The sequence below is a fragment of the Artibeus jamaicensis genome, unplaced genomic scaffold (assembly GCF_021234435.1).
Source record: "Artibeus jamaicensis isolate MK-2021 breed Jamaican fruit bat unplaced genomic scaffold, CSHL_Jam_final contig_519, whole genome shotgun sequence".
NCBI classification, from domain to species: Eukaryota; Metazoa; Chordata; class Mammalia; order Chiroptera; family Phyllostomidae; genus Artibeus; species Artibeus jamaicensis.
The window spans coordinates 20,341,049-20,363,031 of record NW_026521871.1 but is presented as its reverse complement, the minus strand read 5'-3'; the positions used below and the strand labels follow the sequence as shown (position 1 = coordinate 20,363,031).

General features: G+C 46.0%; 1 protein-coding gene across 4 annotated transcripts in view; it reads right to left on the bottom strand.

The window, feature by feature from the left end:
• Window positions 1-21,983, bottom strand: part of IFT122 (intraflagellar transport 122) — a 71,523-nt gene that overhangs the window by 17,734 nt on the left and 31,806 nt on the right. For all 4 annotated transcript variants that reach the window (XM_037139341.2, XM_037139339.2, XM_037139340.2 and 1 more), the window contains 8 exons: window positions 20,958-21,160; window positions 19,893-20,030; window positions 18,194-18,358; window positions 15,822-16,019; window positions 11,253-11,393; window positions 7,885-7,938; window positions 4,707-4,868; window positions 439-605 (listed from right to left, as the gene is read on the bottom strand). In XM_037139341.2, coding sequence (XP_036995236.2) covers window positions 439-605; window positions 4,707-4,868; window positions 7,885-7,938; window positions 11,253-11,393; window positions 15,822-16,019; window positions 18,194-18,358; window positions 19,893-20,030; window positions 20,958-21,160 — 1,228 coding nt within the window. The remainder of the gene's footprint in view (window positions 1-438; window positions 606-4,706; window positions 4,869-7,884; window positions 7,939-11,252; window positions 11,394-15,821; window positions 16,020-18,193; window positions 18,359-19,892; window positions 20,031-20,957; window positions 21,161-21,983) is intronic.

The window sequence follows — 21,983 nt, the reverse complement described above, 5'->3', positions numbered from 1 at the left end:
TTGGTCAGATCAGTTTGAAGATCAGCTCTGTAATTTCCCAGCTATTTGGGTTTGTGTGATCCCTTGGTCCTTAAGCCTTGGCTTCCTCATTTGGAAGATGAGCACAGAAACAACTACACTTAGGGTGCTGGAGGAGAACCAAGCGTCTGCAAGGCATCGCAGTGCCTGGCTCAGAGGGAAGGCTCGGGGAATGGCAGCTCCAATGCCTGGGTGTCTCCTTTTCCTCACTCCCTTCAACCCTTTCCCCCAGGGATTCACAAAGCTCCTCAAAGGCAGCAAATGCCTCATTCAAACTCCGTGTCTCAAAAACCTAGTCAGTATCACATTTGGATTGAATTGTTAGAGAAACAATATTTTTTCCCTTGTCAGTCAAAACCAAGAGCTGACAAGACATGACATGCTACCGAATGCTTCTTGGGGAACAGACTGGAAACCTACATGTCAACCCAGCCATGGTCGCCGCTGATCTCTATGGCCTTGACATACTCTCCGGCTGAGATGTACATCTCCACAGCAGATTTGGGCTCGTTGGTATTTCTAGCCCAGTCAGCCTGTTTGGTGATTAGCATCTTTGTTTCTTTGGGATCTCCAGATCCAAGGAAATCCTGAGGAAGCACAACAAACAAAAACACTCTGAATTAGAACTTCCTGCTGCCGGCATTACATCAGGATGCTGAAAGCTAAAGCAAGGAAGGGCCTGTTTGGCTGAAGCAGGCGATCAGGATGCAAGTGTGAGCCCATCCCTACAGAGCTGACGGGGGACAGTCCCAGGTGTCAGGGAGGAGTGCTTACAGGCTGCCCCACAGGTGTTCCTGGGGCGTACTGGGACAGTGTCAAGGACTATGGCCCTCAACATTTCCTGTCCTTCCCACTAACAGACATTTTTTCTTTAGCTAAACAACACTTTCCGGCCTCTTTGCAGTACTGTATACAAACTCTGTGTTACGGAGGGTTTATGATCAGGTTTCTCTGTCTCTCTCTCAGAGGAGTTTGATGTATGTGTGACTATTTCTATATAGTGACTCTGCAACCCGGTTGCATAATTTTGGATATTCAGACTTACAATCTTTATCTAGGTAACAGGGATGATACCACATGCCTCAGAGTGAGGCTGAGCACATTGTCCCCCTAAACTTAGACAGAATCTAGAAGAGCCCCTTTGTGACCTCCTCCCCATCACCACCACACTGAAAATACTATTCACATCTGTTTCCTGATTCTATTCATGTTCTGTTGCCTGAGCTTAGGGCATCATCCCAGTGGCTTTGCCCCCAGGTATTTACCTGGGCAGATGCATAGCACAAATGTTTTCGGTTAACAGCTTCTCGACTGGATAGTATCACTGTGTCTAGAAATCAGGTCTGCAGGAGTGGGGACAGCAGGAAGCCACCATGGGGGACCTGGGCAGAGGGAAAGGTCCTGGAGAGAGCCCATGAAGGAAGAGAGGCCCGTGGATCTCTGGGCTCAGAGGCCCGGCCTCAGGGCCTGTGTTCCTTCCGCCACAGTGGGGCCTCTAAAGGGCCGTGCCCAGCTTTCCTGGGTTGGCCCTAGAACGCATGAGAAACAGCCTCAGAAAATCACCTCTTCTCAGGATACAGTCACCCAAAATATACTCGTGGGAGTTTGCCATAATTGAGGCAGCTTTGGTGCTGACATTTTAAAAGGTGGGGGTTTTCAAAAAGGGAAATTGAGAGCTCTGAGAGCCCATATCTGCATAACTAGTAAGAAGCAATTTGTCTCAGGAATAATGTACCATGCAGAGAATGCGTTGTGTCAACCTCACAAAGTATAAAAAAAGCACTCCTTCCCCCATGATTAGCACTCATTTGTCAAGAAAGTACAGTCAATGTATTCTAAAAACCTACTTGAACAATTAGCGCTCTTTTTTTCCCATTTGCTTTCAGAGTAATTGTGTAGCCCCTAAAATAATATATTAGATTGGCCTAAGACAACCAACTGTTTTAAGGGGAGGAAAGAACATCATTTACCCTGATGCTGGGGTCCAGTAAAAGACAGGCCGACCTCGCTGGCCTTTGGTCCCTCTAGAGTTCTCAGAGGGGAAGGGGCTTGGACAGCAGCCACTAAGTGTCTGAAGACGCCTCGTTTGGGCCATTACAGACACAATCTCCACTCTTGGCAGCTACTGCAACGTGCACTCTTCGTGCCAATGCAAAGCCAGAAACTCTGCTAACCTGGCTGGTTAAACGAGGTCAGCAGCTGGGGAAAACAGGTACCCTAATTGAACAGAAATGACCTTCAAAGTGAGTACTCAGTGGACTCAGGGTGACTGTAGTGAGAAGGGTCAGAGGCCAAAAGCCAGCCATAAATGTGGGTCGTCAACACAGACACCAGCCAGGGACACGGTTGGCAGGCTTGAAGGAGCCTCCTCCAGCCCAACAGCCTGGTCCCAGGAGCTCTGACCTAACTGAAGCTGAGTCTAAATGGTTCCTTCAAGGCTCAACAAACTGGGTTTTCAAAGATTCTTTGGTTCCATGAAGCTAATTTATACATTATCTGGGGCCATGGCAAAGACTCTGCCCTGGAGTGGACAGTAAGGGGCTGTGCTGAGTGATGAATGAGACTAAACAGTGTTCTCATGCTTGGTGATTTTGATAAGGACACACTACATGAGAGTTAAGAGCATTATAATTCCCTTTATCACCATATAAACATGTCACTTATCTGGAAAGCATATAATTTATTTGTACGTGGGAATGTAATTTAAAAATTTTCTGAAAACCAGATTGAATCTTGGGAAGCAATTTTCAAATAAACAAAAACATGCCTTGTTAATAAGTACTGTATCCCTCCCCACCCCCGACATAATATGTATGTACACACTTTCTCAAATTCAGACTATTGGGGGGGAGGGGATTGAAACAGGACCAATCTACTTGGAATTATGATAAAAAACTATAAGCAAAACAACTCCCAGAGTATTTACCTTCATAGAGAGGCAGACCAGATGGACTGTGTAAATAGGCTGCATTTCTGGGTGGGAGACTGTGGGCGCATGAAGCCCACCCAACGTGTAAGGAGGGGCCTCAGTATAGAAGCGGGAGTTGGACTGGCCAGGGACAGGTCTGCAGAACAGCCACTCTGTGGTCAGGCTTGGCTCCTCTCATCTGCCTCACTTTCTACAGCCTGGCCTTTGTAAAGGGTTTTCTTACACATTTTGTGCAATTCTCAGAACTAAGCTGAGCTGCAACTGTGCCACACCTCTAAGAGGAAAATGGAGGCTTAGCAAAGCGAAGAGCCTTTCCCTAGGTCACCGACAGGAAGGACCGGAACTCTCACGGTCTCTCTGGATGCCAGGTGAGCAGGCATCGTCTGCTGTACCCTAGCAGTCTGCTGAAAGGTTTCAGCAGGTTCAAAACACGCACAGCCAGCCCTCCTAATGCCTAAATTCCAAATCCTAAATTCCTAGGATTTGATCCTTTAAGATTTTGGCCTCAGTTTAAACGTTATCCCCAGAAAGAGACACACTGATTTAGGTGTTCTCTGTATGAATGCAATGTTAAATCCTGCGCGCGTGTGTGGTGGGAGTATGGGGGGCATACTCTTCAACACAGTTGAAGAGGGCAAAGTGGGGGAACCTGAAGCACCTGGATATGAGGGATCGTGTGAAGGGACCACAGCGTTGAAGAGACAGGCTGGGGTCCAGGTGTTTGTCCAGGGACTGATGACCAGGAACTCCTGGACCACATCAGAGTGACCCAGATATAACCTTTGGCACCAGGTACTCACAGATGGTGGATGACAACAGAGTGCAGCCACCTTCGGGAACAGAAGAGCAGGAAAAAATGGGAAGGATTTTCCATCTTGAACTTGTGAGCTAGATAATTGCCATTAATAGCCACTAACTGGCTGTGGCTGATGACTCACTTATTAACATTCTGAAGCTCCTGACACTACTGAGAAAGGCATGCTAACAAAGGCGCCTCCGTGGAAGGAAGAGCCTGGATGTTCAATACGCCCAAGGCTCTTTTCACTTTATGTTAGGCTGAACTGCAAGTGTCCTGGTGGTCTGAGCTCCTCAGTGGGACTCATATCACACACACCACCGGGAGCCTGCTCTAGAAAGATCTCTGTCATGTACCCACACCTTCTGGGCCCCTCCGAATGCAAGCAGATATTCCCACCATGAACGCCACACCAGCCCGGGCAATGGGAAGCACGCCGAGCCAGCGTCAGAGGGCAGGACCTCAGCCATACTCTTGCCGTGGCCCAGTGTAACACCGGTGTCAGACAGACAGCAGGTGCTTAGGAAACCTTGGCTAGAGTGAACCACAGTGTCCTGTATGAAGATGGAAGAACCATTCACACCTGAGGACATTGGTTCTTGGTGGCTTCTAATAAAGTTTTGAGGGAATTTGTGGGAGACAACCCCGATGCCCTGAACCCTGAACACGACTTAACGAAGGGACACTACTGATTCAGACTCACAGTCCACCCAGCTCTGTTACTGACAAAGGTCTAAAGTGTCATATTCTGTCCCTTTGATGTTATCCTGAAGGGTCAGTTTTAGGTCAGCTTCAACCAGTGGTTATTGATGGTTCCTTTGCTTACCAGTTTGCCCACACTCTTTCTAAGGTCATTGCTATTTTCTGTCTGCACCACCCCTTGGGCCAAACAACTCAAACACCACAGTGTCAGAACACTGGTGGGTTCCATGTGGCAGCTCGGGCCAGGATGTGGGGAGTTACCTTGGCATACTCAAACATGCGGAGGTCAGTGTACATGTCGAGCGCCAGGTTCTCATGCCCGCTCCTCTTGTACAGTTTGGCGGCCTCGTGGAACTTCCCCTGGTAGGAAAACACATCTGCCAGAAACAAGTCATTGTTGGTCTCTCCCCGCTTCTTCCTCTCCTGGAAAAATTAGAAGCACAGGAAATGGCCTCTGCAGCCATAGCAGGAAGCAGCCTTTACAAAGGTTAGTTGTTGCTATTTCAAGTTAAGCCTCTGGACCTTCCTACTGGAACTTACATTTGGCTCCTTGGCTGTTCTGTCTCTCACCTAGGCTTCTGTTGGGAACCCTCGACAACAAAAGCAGATTTCCATCCTGGCTCCATGAGTGAAGATCAAAGAGATGCAAACTTTTATTTGTTTAATGGAAATTCCTCAGGGCTGCTTTCTTATACATTCTTCCAAGGAAACAAATGCATATTTAGGATAATGTGTACTGCCCACTCCTTGGTGGCCCCAAGCTCCCAAGGCCTCTCAGTCCTGGTTTGGCTGAGTTGTGAGTCACGATGATGGTAGACAAGGAGAAAGTTTAGGGTTTCTTCCCCAGGAGGAGACCAATCAAGGAATATACAGAGTCTCACTATTTCTTGTCTCCAAAGTGAAGATGAGCAATACGATGTGCTGAGCGCTCACTAGGCACTAGGTATACGCTTCCCACATGGACCTAAGGGTAGGTGGTACTACCAAGTGTCACACTGAGGGAAGCTGAGATTCAGAAGAGCAGGTTGAGGTCATATAGAGCTGGCATTTGGACTCGGTCTGTCTGACTGCAGGTGCCCTTTGGACCATATAACACACCTTCATGCACACATGCACACACACATGTGTGCACATACACATAAACATGAAGCAGTGCTGAGGATGAGGAGAAATAATTGGCACATTCCTTTCATCTGTGTTAGGGAACATTCATTAGTCTACAGCTCAAGTATTTGTAAACACTCAGTAACACCCAATCTCTCATCCCCAGCAGTTTCCTTTTGCTTGTTTTCTAGCAAGTATATCCCAGTGGAAGAAGATGAGACATTGAATCAAACCCCCAGACAAGTTGGTGAAAGTTCTAACAGCTGGAGGCAACATGCTTCCCCACTGACAGAAATCACTTTTTAAAAACAAAAAGAAACGACACAGTTTAGGCTAATCAGCCAAAATAACTAACTCCTAATTGTAGGAAATGAATTAAAGTCTTACAGTGAGATAAAGAAATAGATTACTCTCTGGCTGGTGTGGTACTGTGGACTGAGCGTTGGCCTGTGAAATAAAAGGTTGCTGGTTCAATTCCCAGTCAGGCACATGCCTGGGTTGCAGACCAGGCACCTGGTTGGGGGTGTGCAAGAGGTAACCAATCAGTGTTTCTCTCCCTCTCTTCCTCCCTCCCTCCCCTCTCTCTAAAAAGAAATAAAATCTTCAACAACAACAATAATAAAAGAAATAGTTTACACTAGGCATGGAATTTATGGCATATTCATTCTAGGCCTCAGAATATCACCATGTTTAAGAAAATCGGTCTAGGTATATTCAGTGTGAGTAAAATCACCTGGGCAGATTCTCTTTCTCTCATTATCAGTACAGTCACCTCTCATCTATCCAAGAGGAGCCTAGTAAGGGACCTCGGTTCTCTGGAATAATGCCAAATAGGGAGAAACAAGTAACAAACGCCTCAGAACAGCCAAAATTGATACTCATTCAAAGGCACTTTACTCTTTTTCAAGAGACAATTCTTACAAGTTTACTTTAACCCACTGCCCAGTTCACAGCACACTAGATGAGACAGTAGTAAGACAACAACTTAGTAAGACCTGGTAAATGACAAGAGGTGGTCCCCACAGAATTCAGTTACCTTTGCATAGATTAAGACCCCTAGATCCAGACCAGATGAATGACAGATGTCACCCCTGATTGTGATCCTAGGCATTATGGATAGATGGCTCTGAACAAACTCTTCACCATGCAGGTAAGTAAGCAACAGAAAACACAAATGCAGTTTATGCTGTTGCTGGGGGAGGAAGCAGATGTGTGTGGGGAATGCAATAGAAGCAACTTCTTAGAGTCACACGGCCTAGAGTAAAGACAGCCTCGGAAATAGAACTGGCTTTGAATTCGAACCAAGCTCTTGTCTGTGAACCCTTGGGGACATGGCCTAGCCTTTCTGAGCCTTAGTGTCCTTATTTATCCAATAGGGATAAAAACAGTATCTGACTTATTAAGTTGTTGTGAGGATTTAAAATAATATACACATCAATCACGATCATGTCATGGGGCAGAGCAGGCACTCAGTGAATGGCAACAATTATTAGGCCTCGCAGGCCCAGAGCCCCTGCAGGTCTCTCCCACTCAGCACTGCCACTGGGCTCAGCGCGAGGCTCGGCCCACAACAGGTGCTTATTATACTGAATGAATCAAAGGGACAAGACATTTGCTGATTTCTTCACTGCTTCCATATGGTAATTCAAATGTATCTCACATTCTCATAGCCTCACAATAAATCTGTTCAGGAGAAAAAATATGTATGCCTTTTTACAGACACTCAGACTGCACTAAAATACACAGGAATTAAGAATATGTTCTACCAGCACCCAGCAAACGGTGCTTGTAGAACCAGCCCCTTTTGTCCATTCTAGCCCTCTCTGGGTTTGGTTGGTGGGGCTGGTGTTTTCAGCTAGGAATGATGGGCTAGACGGGGAGGGCGACCGAGCTCCCTGGGTGCCCAGTTCAGACCTCCCTCCCTAGGACCCGCTGCCACAGGTGGGATGTAAATCGTGTGTATTTGGGAAATGCCTCCTACACTGGCACGTTACTGAAGCGCTAGAGGGTGGTAACTAGCTGACAACCACTGCAAAGGATGAAAACCAGTTACTGAGAAGCTATTCGATCCTTCCAGTACATCTGCCAGGTAGAGAGATCAAAGCTCAGAGATCAGGAACCCAGCTACCACCCCCAGCTACTCCTTGCCCCCATGTGCTCCCCCCCGCCCCAACATGGCATTCTGCATCCCAAGGGCAAGGCTGTGGCCCCGGTACCCAGACACAGTGGGCTCTGTTCACACATCCTCAAGGCTCTCGCCTGCTTGAAAAGCTGCTTGTAAACCACTGACAGAGAGTCTGTACTTTCTTGAGAAGAAAGAACACTTCATCTTTACCTCAATGCTGTTGATGAGCTCTAAATATCGGAGGTCTTGTACTCTGGTGAAGGCCTACAGAGGAAGAAATAAAAGAATAAAATCAGCTGCCTTCTGGGCTTCAAAAGTGATGATTGGCTGGGGGTGGGAAGTCAAGCTTTAGAAAGTGAGCCAGTAAGGAGGGAAAAGTAGCAAGCATTGATTAATCACTGTGTGTTCAGGAGGGTTATACCACCCAGTGAGGCTCAGCTTTATCCTGGGGATTAGTCCATACAAAGAGCAAAGAAGCCCTGGTTGCATCAATCACTTTGGGATTAGGTGAAACAAAACTGTGATACTGCAGTCTGAGATGGTGCCTGCTTAGGGGGAATCTCTATGCAAAAGGAAAGAACAAGCCAGTCTGACACTCTTGAGATGGTGGCATCTGAGCGGGAGTGGGGAGATGTAGTGACTGAGGAGAGACTGCACGTACATCTTGGTGACTTGGACAGGAAACAGGAGACAGCTATGCTTACCAACAGTACGTAAACACAGGCCATCCAGAGCCCACAGTACCATCGTAAAGGGAGGAAAGTGGGGGAGATTTGAGAAGGAATAAAGATAGTTTCTAGAAGGAAGGGGGAGGTCGGGAATGAATCACTCTAAGTCCCTGGAAGGCAAACTCTTGCATAAATCCTAAAAGTGTAGCTCTTGCCTTGGACTCACAGTAAAGCCAGAGACTTTAACCCATGGGCTGCTGGAAGTTTCCATCTTCATGCAAACTGATAGTGACTAAGACTTTTGTTGCTTTCAAATGCTGCAAGGGATTTAGAGGAACATAATGCACCACGTCAGGGTGATCTTCACGTGGCTTCGCTGTCAACGTTTGTACCCAGCTGTGCTCCTTTACACTGTCCCATTTGAAATGGGCTGACGCAGAACTAGAAGAGGCAGCATGTCTTAGAATATGAAATGCAGAACAACCACCCTGGCCATTTGCAGCCTCTGGTTAACTGCACGACATCCTCCATCCTAAAAAGACTTGTGGAAATGAGGAAGTCACCCAGCTTCTGGTGCCTCACAGATGACCACAATGTGACTTCATCTTTTCAGTCCACAGGGCCAGGCATCCTGTCAGGCTGGGGACCCAGAGATGAATATGACTTGGCTCCTGTCCCTCTCCCCAATTCAGGGACTTATATTCTTAAAAGGGGAGGGAGGCAGATTAAACAGATGAATCTCCCTGAGCTAAGGGCTATACAAGCATGAACAAGATGCCCTGGAGAACATAGATGCACTGTCTAAGTATGGGCAGCAACGGAGGCAGGATTAGGTAAAGCATGACAGAGTGGGAACCTGGCAAATGGGTATTCCTGAGGAGGAATTCTTTGAATGGGTGAAGAAGGTATTACATAAGCAAAAGTACAGAAAGCTAAGAACACCTGTGTTCTTTGCTGAACAATAATAAACCATCTTTGAGGTCCGGGCTTCTTCAAAGCAACATTAAAGCGAGATTTGGAATGTCTGGCAGAGTAGCAGGTAGGAAAGAAGGAGCTTTCTAGGTCTCAGTCCTACCTTTCTTTCCAGCTAGGGGGCCCTGGACCTACTTCTTCCCTACCACGGAGAGAAATCTGTTTCCGAGTTCCTTCAGCCCTGACATTCTGCAGAGTCAGGGGTGCTCTGATGAGAGTGGCCAGAGTCACACGGTTGTGAATAAGCTCAGGGGAGGGAAATGTGGAAAGAAAGAAGCTTTGCAGTTCTGATCAGGGCAGTGGTCCTGGGTGCTAAACAGCTCTCCTCTGCCATCTAGTGGGGATAGCAGTCTATCACTGGGAACCATTCTCCACCTCCATGCAAGCCTGAGTGACTTGGCAAAGAAGGAAAAGAAAGTCTGGGGATTAGATATTTGGATAAAGTGATCAAGTTATAGTTTATGGTCAAAATCTTGTGGCTTTAATACAGTAATTTCTACTCTCAAGGAGTGTATGAAGTGACACAGAATTGGGGGAGAGTATTAAACAAATGAAAGGCCATTCCAGCTTAGTTTTCATTCATCTAAATATTTGCTGAGCACTTAACACTGTGCTAGGTGCTGCTGTCTGATTTCATTCCAGACTAAAAACAAAATATATTCTAGGAATCCTTTGTTATTCCTCATTCCTTCTGGCATTTTGGGTTGGGACAGGAGAGGGACACTCCCTCCATGGAAACGTTTCCTCGCTCCTCTATATTCTTGAAGCCCTCCTCTATTACCACTTTTCTGACACAGTAGATCTAAAACTATAAAATAGGTAATTATATAACTATAACTGTATTTGTTTCAATAACAGCTAGCATTTGTACAACCACTGCTAGTTTTAGGATCCCTTTCACAATGTGACAGTTAAGCCTGATGACACTGTGACAGGCAGGCTCAGCAGTTAGTGCCTTCACCTCCCCACTGCAGAAATGGGAGACGCAGCTCCAAGAGAGATGGCTTGCCCAGGGTCATTCAGCCTGTACACGGCCGGGCTGGTCTCAGCCAGGGTTCTGAACCTTAGCCTAGTTTCGGTCTACTCTCTTTTCATGCCTAGGAGTCTTGACCTACCATGGAGATGGCATCACATACTTCAGCAACTCCTTCCCTACTAGCTCAGGTATGTGGGCAAAATGAGTATCTGATTAATCGGCTTTGTGAAGATAAGGACAGAAGGGAGAAGCAGGGGAGAGGGTTGGAGGCCATTCCTTCCCCCCACACCTCAGGTTCTAGATGGAAAGCCAACTCAGAGATATGGCTGGGCTCTTTCTAATAATGTGTGGAAAGGGATCAAATTTCTTCGGCCATTTCTGTAATTTTAATAGAGCGAGCCAGGAAATGACACCATGAATCAAGGTCATGAATCATGCCACAAAGGTACGTGGGGAGTGACAGTGCTGTCAGAATCAGAGAGCTCGACCATCTCTTCCACCATACTTAGCAGAATGCCAAGAACCACAGGCATTGTGTAATAAATGACCCAATACTAATAAATGCTTACACCAATAACAAAAGCTACCATTTATGGAGTGCCTATTATGTGTCAGGCTCTTAGCTTGCTACTTTACATTAATGATAGCTAATAAGAGTGACAGCTAGAAATCTTATCAGATGCCTCTCCAGTGTTGAGCTTTACAGGCATTATCGCATTAGATCCTCATTAACTTTTGAGGATGGGGGCCTATCATCACCCTAATTTTCCCAATGAGCAACCTTAGAAAGGCTCCCGCTTACAGGTATGAGGTGAGCGCTGAACCAGGCCAGTCTTAAACCCAGAGCCCACTACCCAGTGCACTATGCATTTGTCTCTCTATATGTCGCCTGGAGCCCCTCTGCCTTCTCAAAGGACCTTCTTCTAGGACCAGATTCTAGCTCATGCTGATCAGATGCTTACCTTCTTTGCTGTTTCAAACTCTAATCCTTCTAAAGCTTCCATGGCCAGCTCGCGCCAATCAGTGTCTGTCACACCCAAGCAAGCAATCTGGTAAGCTTCCTTGAACATTTTCCTATCCAGGTACTGGTACATGGGAGCAGACTGCAGGATTTCATCAAGAGGAAAGAAAACTGTTTTCAGAGCAATGCAAAGAGTCAGATTCATACCAAGCCTAACTCCAGATGTGTGCACCGACTAAATTACAAATGCCAGCAGAGCAATGCTACAGTGGTTAATTGGTATCCTTCCCAGTCACACCCCAGCCCACCGTACCTGCCTTCCCCTCTGCCACCCCCTTTCGTAGCCAAACCATCCTGTTCAGCAGTACAGACCTCCTGCCTACCCTCCTCTCCACCAATGGCTTTTCCCGTCTCCAGGCCTGCCTCACCACAGACGTCACTCTCATCTGGAATGCCTTTGCCCCTCCTCACCCTCTGGGAAGTATCTATTTGGCTTTAAAGGCCCTGTTAAAATGTCACCTCTTCTAGAAAGTCTTCACTGACCCAAGGAAAGGAGTCTGAGCTTCCTCTGCTCTTTGTCCAGATCTCGGGTTGTGTTATAATCACAAGCCTGTCTTTCCCATGAGGCAGGGCACAACCTGAGAGCAACAGTAGGTTGTACTGCCCTCCTTCAGCAGGCCCACAACCTACATCTGCTTGAAGAATGAACATTGTTACTGTGGGGAAGGGGTATGGAATGGCCTCTTACAAAGAGGGCTGAGAAACCAAACTTCTTACCCCCAGAAAAGTAAATGACTTGCCCCAGGTTACCCAGGAAGGCTCTAGACACATGTCTGTTAGTTCCCTGATGTTGAAAACCTTCCTACCATCCCTCCTTCCAAATGGGCTGCCTTGCTGTGTGACTTACACAGTGCTTTTGGAGCTGTCCTAACAGTCCTGTGTCAGAGATGTTATCACTCCAGGATTATAGCCCAGGAGCTGCAACTCCGGGAGGACAACTGAGGGCACATCAGTGGCACATGGAAGATCTTGGGGCTGGAGCCGAGGCTGACCTCTGGGGCGTGTGTGTGCATGAGAACAAATCTGAGCTGGGTCTGAGTATCCTTCATAACAAAAGGCCCTGCCCTTGTTTTCAGGCCAGTGTGCTGAAGGGAACTACATCTCTCCTGGATTCTTAGGCAGTGCAGATAAATCAACCAGTACCTCTGTGCTAATGGTTCCCAAATGTGGAGCTGGAAGTGCTGTTTTCTCCATTTGGGGCCTTAATCTTTGAAATTTCCTGTCTCATTTTTTAGCTTTAGAGTTGAAGGAAATTTTTTTCTGTTTAAGCCATTCTACCCTCTGACAGCAAGATGTGCCTGCTTCTGAGTTCCCATCTTCCCTACCGAGCCACCCCACCCACCTCCCCTCCCTTCAGGTGGCAGCAGGGTATGGACGTGGGAGCAGCTGAGCTAGAATCCAGGCCAGGCTCAACCACATCCTCGCTGTGTGAATTTTGGGGGTAAATTAACATCTGTTTAGATGCCCTGCCCAGCTCCCAGGCCACCCTGAGCAAATAAAAGAAATACCGTGAAGACTGGTAAAGTGCTGGGCAAAAAATGACCATACTCATCATACCCACAGTATTTTCTCAGCACCACTCCTCCCCATCTCCCAAACTCTCCAAACTTGTTCCCACCTCAGCTTCCCTTCTGTTTGAAACACCCCAGCTGCTCTTCTCTGCCTTTCCCGACCTCAGGGCTCAGCACAAGACCACCACCTGGAAGCTGGTGGAGTTTCTCAAACTCCCCGTGCACAATGAGCTTTTTTAATAAACTCCTTTAGCGAACACCTTCTGTTTCAATGTAGTTCTGTTTTGTAGTGTTTGGTATTTTAAGACTGTTGTTGTTGTTGTTGTTGATGATGATGATGATAAAAATAGGAAGTGGGCCAGACAAAACTTGAAAGATGGTTACATTTAACCTCACCACACAGCGAAGCAGTGAAGCCCCGAAAAGGAAAGAAGCTGCTCAAGGTCACAGCTGCTTTAGGCGGCAGTCAGAAGGCCAGTACTCCTTTCCCTAAACCATGTAACTTCTCCCCATGCCGAATGCCCCATGTGGTGGGACAGGGACTCCGACAGGCCCACTAAAATCAAGCATTTGATAAATGATTAACATTTGGACTCACCCGGGGCACAATCTGAGAGTTGGAGCTTTTAAAAATACCCTAACTGAACAAATGCCCTCTGAGCTCTACTTTATCTTGCTATTGCATCCAAGCATGAAGTCACCACCGGCCCTGAGAAGCCCAACTAGGGCTTGCCGCCCTACTTGGCAGTCCTGACAAACCATTTCTTGCACAAGATGATGTAAATTTCGAAAGGAAACCAGAAATCCCCAGAGTGGGTCTGATGCTTTCTCCCTCCTCCCTAGGCCTAAACCACAGAATAGCTGGAGGCAGAGGCGACAGATAAATAGCCTTTGTTTTGAGGCTTCCTTTCCTAACCCTTGGCAGTTCTGACCTGCTGCATCAGCAGGATAGCTGTGGTGCAGCCATAGGGGTTTTGGGGGTGGGGTGGGGAACTCTAGCATCTGAATCTTAAGAGCTTGGCAGAGGAAGCCCCAGGCTGCCCCCTTCAGCTTTTCTTGGCCAGCTAGAGTCAGGGAGCAGCAAACTACATTTATCTTGAGGTCAGGATGGCAGTCTTGGGAGAAAAAACTTTCAATCAGCATAGCATGTTTGGCATGATTGAGGAAGACCGGGTTTCTGATGGATGTGGTACATGGATTTGGGATGGGCAGCAGATGAGGACTGCAAGAACACAGCCCACGGGGGTTGTTCTCACCTCTCCTCCTGCCACTTCCACTCACCTCTCTCCCTTCTTTCTCTCATTTTCTTTTTTTCTCTTTCCTTTTCCTGAGATCTAAATTCCACTAATATTTATTGAATAACTGCTCTGAGTCAGGCACTAATAATTCGGGCAGCAATGAGTAACAGTGGTATCATTAGCTGAGAGGAAGAAACAAACTCCAGTCCCACTATTTACAAGAAACCAAGTTAGGGAGAGCGAGTGAAGGCAAGGTGGTGTGTGGAGGAATTGTAGATTAATGCTGCCTAGCAGAAAGGCGATCTGGAGACAGGTCTAAAAATTGTTCAAATGTAGCCTAAAGAGCCCTTAATCCAGTAGTTTCACTTCTAGGAATTTATACCAAGGAGCTAGGATGGGATAGGTGCAAAGACTTAGCTAGAAAAGATGCTCACTATCTACAACAGCAAAAAGGTGCAACCAGCACAAATGTCTAACAATAGGTACTGGGTTGAGTAAGATGTGGAAGATACACCAAGTAAGACAAAAAATGGTCATTAAAAACAACAGGAGAGGAGGCAGGGCAGCCAGGAGAAAGGTGTGGTTATAATAAAACATTAATCCAACACCAGGAATCTCACGGGTTGGGCTGTCGGTGGTGAATAAACCATCCTATACAGGTGATAATTTGTACTGCAGTTTGTAAAACTGTTACCAGTGGGGGAAACTGGCAAAGTTGTATAAAGGATCGTTGTATGATATCTTACAATTTTATATGAATCTATAATTATTTTAGGATTTAAAACTGCTAGAGAAGGACATATATTGACACAGAGTCCTGTCTCCAGTAGCCATAAAGTGAAAAAGCCACATCATCAACAATCCACATAAAGTAACAGGTCTGCAATATGTAAGCATTAGGTTAAATCAGAAAATGAAGATAAAGAAAGGTGATTTAAAAATCTCTTATTTATAGTCCACATTCAGTAAAGAAAATCTGGGGTTCCAGCTATATGAGCAATACTTATAAATAAAAGTCACATGACAATATTCATAGTACGATTTCACTTTTGTTAGAAAATGTGTATACAATCATATGCTCCTAATTATATACTATGCATACACTATATATACATGTAGAAAAGGTCTGGGTGGGTATTTTTGAAAATATTTAAAAGTGATTCTCTTTTGAGGGAGGGATTCTGACAGCTAGTCTCTCCTTGGTCTTACTCTATTTTATGACACTTCTGCAGTGGGTGTGGCTCACATCCTAGCCTCCCATTTCTATTCTGGCCTCCTCCTATTTTGAGAGACTTTTGCATGGTCCCATGTTCCCTTTCTGGCTCACAGACCTCAGCCCCCACACCTCATGCCACCCGTATTCTCCTTCTCTCATATGCCACCCTCTTCATACACCCGTACATATATTCTGCTGGACTCAGCTTTGCTGGCTTGCTCCACTCAGCCCCAAGCATGGCTCTTAGTGAAACACAACCCCATCTGCTGACAGACAACCCTGCATACCTCTCCCCACTCCTATCAGGATAGGGAGATCAGAAATAAATGGAGGCTCAATGATGTTAAGCTACTTGCCCAAAGACACATAGATTCCATGGAGTGGAGACATGGAGATATGGAGTGGCCCCATGACATTACAGCTGCCATTCTCGTCTCTCTTCCCTCTCTCCTTACCACTCCCTCCCCAAACCACCAGTGAGGGCCTGCCTTTCCTGAACGTGTCTGCCCTACCATTACTGAGCGCTGACAGGCACCCTGAGTTACCTGTGGCACCTCCACAGCCGACATGGAGAAGACATGGAGGCAGAAGATCTTGGAGCCATTGTAGCCGACCACAAAGCCCTGCAGCTTCTGCTGGTGCACAGGGAAGGTGCTAGCTTTGATGTTGAGGTAGCCTCCTCCCGAGAAGCAGAGCATATCTTCACACTGGGTATTCCAAGCCACACTGTTGGCATTCGGTTCCTGAGGGACAGGGATGGTGAGGATCCTGTGACTATGACCTTGGGCTTTGGCACCACTCATTCCTACATTCAGTCAAGTTCTCTTTTTAAAGCTTGAATCACATTAAATTGCTAACAGTGGGATGGAGGGCAAGGGAAGAAAAGGGGATCCAAAGAAATGGATAGCACTATAGAGGCAAGCAACTCTATGCACGTTTGTATGCTGGAATTTTTGAATTAGCAAGAACTACTTTCGAATAAGAATTATTATCCCCAAATATTAAGGGAGGACTAAATTATTAAATAATAAGTGAGAAAATCAGTAAAGGGGATTCTACTTCTCTTAAGGAATGAGTATACATAGCTACACCTGGAAGAAGGTTTACAGGGATACAGTCCAAAGAATTAGTAGTGATAGTCTTTCAATGGGTGGAATTGTGGGTGCTTTATATTTTCTGTTTTTTCTTTGCTTGAAATTTTCTTTTATTCATGAACATCTACTTTTTCATAATAAGAAAAAAAAGTGAGATATTTTTAAAATTAAAAAAATAACATATTGTCTCTACATTTATAATCTGCACACTATAAAAATACAATCACTCTGGGAGGTACCTCCTTCCCCCACCTCCTCTCAAAGTTTTTTTGCTCAGCTCTGGAGACCCAGGGACCAGCAGATGTTCACACCTTTCTGCCTAGTATCTGTTACAATGTCTAAATCTTTTATGATGAGCATGGATTACTTTTATAATTAGAAAAAAACAATATAGCTGTTTGCATTTGGAGGGGGCAGGAGCAAGGGAGAAGAGAAAAGGATAGCTGGGAATGACCCCTGGCAAGGGCTGAGAATTCCCTTCCCTAGCCTACTACAGAACCCGCAGTGGGAATAGGGCGGGACACATGCCCTCCCACTCCAAATGGTTCTAGGATGGACACAGATTCACAACTGGGGGCTGCTAATCTACCTAGAGCAGGTAGTGTTGAGGCTGGGGAGAAGAGAAGGAACACTGAAGGCCCTGCCTCGTGCCGGACCCTGAGCTAGGCACTATGGTATCATGTTTAATCACGTAGCAACTCTGTGAGGGGGAAATTATGAGTTCCATTTTAGAGGTAAGGAGAAATTGAGACTCTGAGAAGTTCACAAATTTGCTTGAAATCACACAGTAAATTATGGAGCCCACGTCTGTCTGAAGGCCAAGCCTACGCTCTTTCTTTTCCCTAAACCACTCTGCCTCCGCTGTTTTGTAAGTGAGTTATTATCAACTAGTAGTCACCTGAGGCTAGTAGCCAGGCAGCTTCTTCTAAGTGACAGAGGCAGCTCCCTACTCCAGCACATCTCCACCCTGCTGATTCTTCTCCTGAGGACAAGGAAGAGCCCAGACATGGGATTCATTCCTCGATCTGCTCATTATACTAGGAAACCTTTAGTTTCCTAGTATAGCCTAGGAAAAGGCTATATCCTAGGAAAGCCAATCAGGGGAGGTTTTAGCTTTGGGAGAACTCATTTCAGGCAATCAGGCTCTGACCACTTACAAAATCTAAAGAGGCAAAGAGCAGCACTAAGTCCAGCAGAAAGCACACCAGGCACTGGGCATGAAGCCTTCAGGCTCTCTCCTCCAGTGACACACTTCCTCCAGCTACAGGACCAAATGATGTGTAAACAATGCCTATCCCCAGAACATTCACATTTTGCTGGCTCTTATAGCATCCTTGTGAAATAAATAGAAGGGAGGGCTTTTCCCCCCATGCCTTTCAGATGATAAAACTGGTCCTGTTTCCTTACTGTGTCTTAGGTCACTCATAGAGGCAGGCAGCCTCCAGTAGGTGAGTAACAGACGTTTTCAAAAAAGTCATCACATTAACCCATGCACTGTGAGCCTACAACATGCCCCACTTAGATTGAGTATTCTTCATTTACTGCTCTCAGTAACCTTGTAAGAAAGCTATTACTTGCTCATCTCACCTGCAAGAAAACTAAAGTTCAAAGAGACTCACGCAGCTCCTGCAGCCGGTATATGGGAGGGGCAGGCTGTGCCTTAGACTCTGCGCTCCTTCTTGGCCCCTACACCCTCATATCTTACTGTTCCACTCAGAGACCTACCTGGAAGCCAGAGCATAAGCACCCTCTGTAAGAACTGGGAATCTAGAGGAGGGTCTCTAATCAAAGGACCATGTCCTGGGCAGTCCCTGGGGCTTCACCTGAAAAAGCAGTTCCTTGGTGTGGATGTCATAGACCAGACATGTGTCATTTTCATCCACCACAGCTAGCTTGTTTCGAGAGGCACTCATATCCAAGCAGCGTACGGCTGTGGCCTGCTTCAGTAGGACAATGGCAAAGAGATTGTCCACAAAGATCTTCAGAATCTGGCAAAATTTCAGAGAAAAAGTGTGAGTCACCATGGCAACAAGACTGTGGAGCACTGCCAGGCTGTTGGAATCCCATGTGTTCTACAAAAACAACTCCTATAACTTCACTAGCAGCTCTGCGCAGAGAAAAGGACTCATTAAAAGAAAGGGGCTAGGGCTTATCCTAGGGTACAGTTCATCAGAGGTTACCAAAGTAATGATATGTCAGCCCCGAGACACGACAAACTCACTTGAAGGTCTGCTTGAATGGGGATTTGTTAACCACATTACCCAAATGCAGGACTAGGAAACATCATCCAGCAGAGATCTGAGTCACTAACCCAGGAAGAGGCTGCTGTAAACACTGACAAGACATCTGGTGTCACCATAGCAAAATAATGATGATGATGATGGTAATGGTGAAAGCAATCAGTTACTCTTTTTTAAAAAAAATGATTTATCTTTAGAAGGGAAGAGAAGGAGAGAAGGAGAGAAATATCAATGTATGGTTGCTTCTGGTGCATCCCCTGCTGGGAACTGGCCCCTGCTGGGAACTGGCCTGCAACCCAGGCATGTGCCCTGACAGGGAATCAACCGTGATCTTTTGGTTTGCAGGTCTGTGCTCAATCCACTGAGCTATCAGTTACTGTTTTTGATAGTCCTGTAAAACGTTATCCTCATCTGTAAACCTGATCCTCAGAGAGGTAAAGTGGCCTGCGCAGGGTCACACAGCTAGTGAGTAGCTAACTAAGCACAAACATGACCCCAGCCCAACCTGCCCCCAAAGTCCATGCTCTCAGACCTCACACTGGAAGTGACAGCTGACTGTGACAAAAAAGCAGGTTTTCCTCTCTTTTGGTTTTGCTATTTTATGGTTCCTGCTAACTCATACTCCACGACTTCCATCCCCAGGAAAAGCCTGACAAACCTCTGCCACAAGCCATCTGCTAGACAGCTTGGCTCTTGGGCTAGTGCAGTTACATTTTCACTTTCAAATTTCCATGTAGCCCACTTAGAACTTTTCTTATTTTGAGCAAAGAATACATAAACTGTTCAACTTTGTGTAACATAGATTTTTCCACAGCCACTTGAGCAGATGGCCCATTTTTCTTATAACATCTAGAAATAGCCTGCAGACGAGCATCCTCTAGGACACAAGCTAGAACACACTTGGTCCAGTCACTGCCCTAATAAGGATCTGCCCTAATAAGATCACCTATGAAGTGATCTCTGCCTCCCTCTCCTGCAAGCCACAGGAACTGCACCTCCAACAACCACCCCCCCAACCTTCCTGTGACTTTTACCTCCCTCATCTACTCAACATGTGATCCAGAGGCTGCAGAGGCTACCACACCAGAATGGGGCATGTGATGAGTCCGAAGGCTACCACATCTTTGGCCTGAGACTACCCTCATAAAAGGAAGCACTAACGTACCCACGAGAGAAGAAGACTTTTTCTGCCCTGCAAACATATCTCAGGGTCATAACTTGATGGGTTGCTGGCAACTGCATCCAGACAACCAGCCTGATGGGAGATCCAAAAAGCACTCACCTGTCCATTCTTCAGGCCCACTAACAGACCTTCCCTTCCTGGAGGGCCACCAATCACCTTGATGTAGCGAATGAGAGACTCCATCTGCCACTCCCGCTCCTTCACTCCACCGAAGGACAGGCACTGCAGCCGTTTCTCCTAGAAAGCAAACCCACCTCTGCATGGATACTCAACAGAACAAGTGTTCCCCAGCTCTCCCAAGGAGGTTTTCCTGCCTGAGGGATAAAAAACACTTCACATTCAGGACCTATCTGATCTAATCCCCATAACTGGTCTCGTCAGTCCTTCATGAGAGTCTTCCCATGGAGCCTAGCGCAGCCTCAGATCCTCTGTGCAGACCTCTATGCAGCCCAAAGCACACCTGTTTGCCACTTCTATCCTATAACCTGTGCCCCCCCACCAAACTGCTTGAAGTTTGAGACTTTTAGTTAGAGAGATTTTAATAGTACTTTGTATTCACTGATTCCTAAAGAATTTCTTCCATTCTATCACTTCTAATAGGCCTAGTTATGTGAAACCAAATCCACTGCTACTTGCAAGAAGGATGCTGGGCTGGCCTTCTCTCAAAGTCTTTCCAGACTTCTCTGGGCACTGACCTACACATTCTCTAGGAAGCTCTGAGTTGACAGATTTCTTCCTGTGGAAAAAAATCTATCGGGAAGTAAAAACTTCCTTTATTATTTTGAATTAAAATCCATTTTTTGTTGTTTAATTGAAAAATATCATAAATTTTTATGTGTATATATTTACCAAAAAAATCAATCTTCATTTATGGGATTTAGGCTTTAAGTCATTAAAACATCTAGTATATGTTTTAATAATAAATTGACTATATCAATTTAGGCTTTAAGTCATCAAAACATACAGCATACTAACCTACTTTACAATACCAAAAAAATAGTATTCTCCAATTTACGGCCCATGACTTTCCAGTAGAATGTACCTCATATAGATGTCAATAAAATAAAAGCAATGACCAATTCCTAATGACCAAAAACCCTGAGTTGGGTACCATATTCTTGGAGGAAGCATGAGGCAGATTCAGCCTGGCTTGCTGCTGCTTACCTGGCAGAGAATAATGTGATTAGCACACACCACCAGGAGGTTGCATTCAAACTTCTTGACAATCTTTTCCTTCACCCGGTAATGCATGTCTGATGAATCATCTGAATACAACTCATAGATGAGGATTTTCTCTGGCAGTTGGATAGCTAATCGATTTTTGTAGATGGCAATTTTCTTGACAAGCTCTTTACATTTAATCCGAACTGTCAAAGAAAAAAAAATCCAGTTCCAGCAAGAGGTTGTTAACATAGAAGACAGAGAAATTAAAAGCTATCATTTACTTAATGCTACTGGCAATTAAAGGAGACACTCTTATCAAAAAAAAAATCTTGACAGAGTGCCTAATATGTACAAGCAGCTCTGCTAAACACTGGGATCTGAAGTCATATATAATTTTTGTGGATCTTTGTGGTTCAAAGATTACAACTGAGTATGGAAAATGAAATTCTTATTGCTACTATCACTTGCTGAACATAAATCTACACTCTGCATGGAACTAATGGCCCCTGGTGATCAGGAGCCTGCCTGAGTGGCCACACCTCTGGCTGCTTCCCAAACACCACCCTTTACAACAAAGAACTAGGTGTAGTTTCGGGTACACACTAGGCTCTCACACTCACTATGGAGCAGGTGGAGAAAATGTCTCCAAAGGAAATGCTATGGAGTTTCCCAAGTGGCTACACCCTCACCCTCACAGTTGGACTCTTTGAACAGAGGTGTTCCCTGAGGGACCAAAGGATGTCATCTGAGTCTGCAAGACAACTCCCAGCCAGAATCCCTATGCATAGGCATCCAGCAGTGTGCTGTGGCAAGTACATCTGGATGTGAATACACTCGAAACAAGTGGATTCTTAGCCTACTTAACCAGACCCACCACTTGGGTGAACAGAAGGAAAGCCTGAGTTTGAACTGACTACACTAGGCCTGGAACTCTGATCTGACCCACAGCCCCTGCTTATCTCTGGGTCGAGGACTTGCCAAGAGGCAAGTGGAGATGGAGCTGAAGGAGAAGTGCCTCGGATCAGA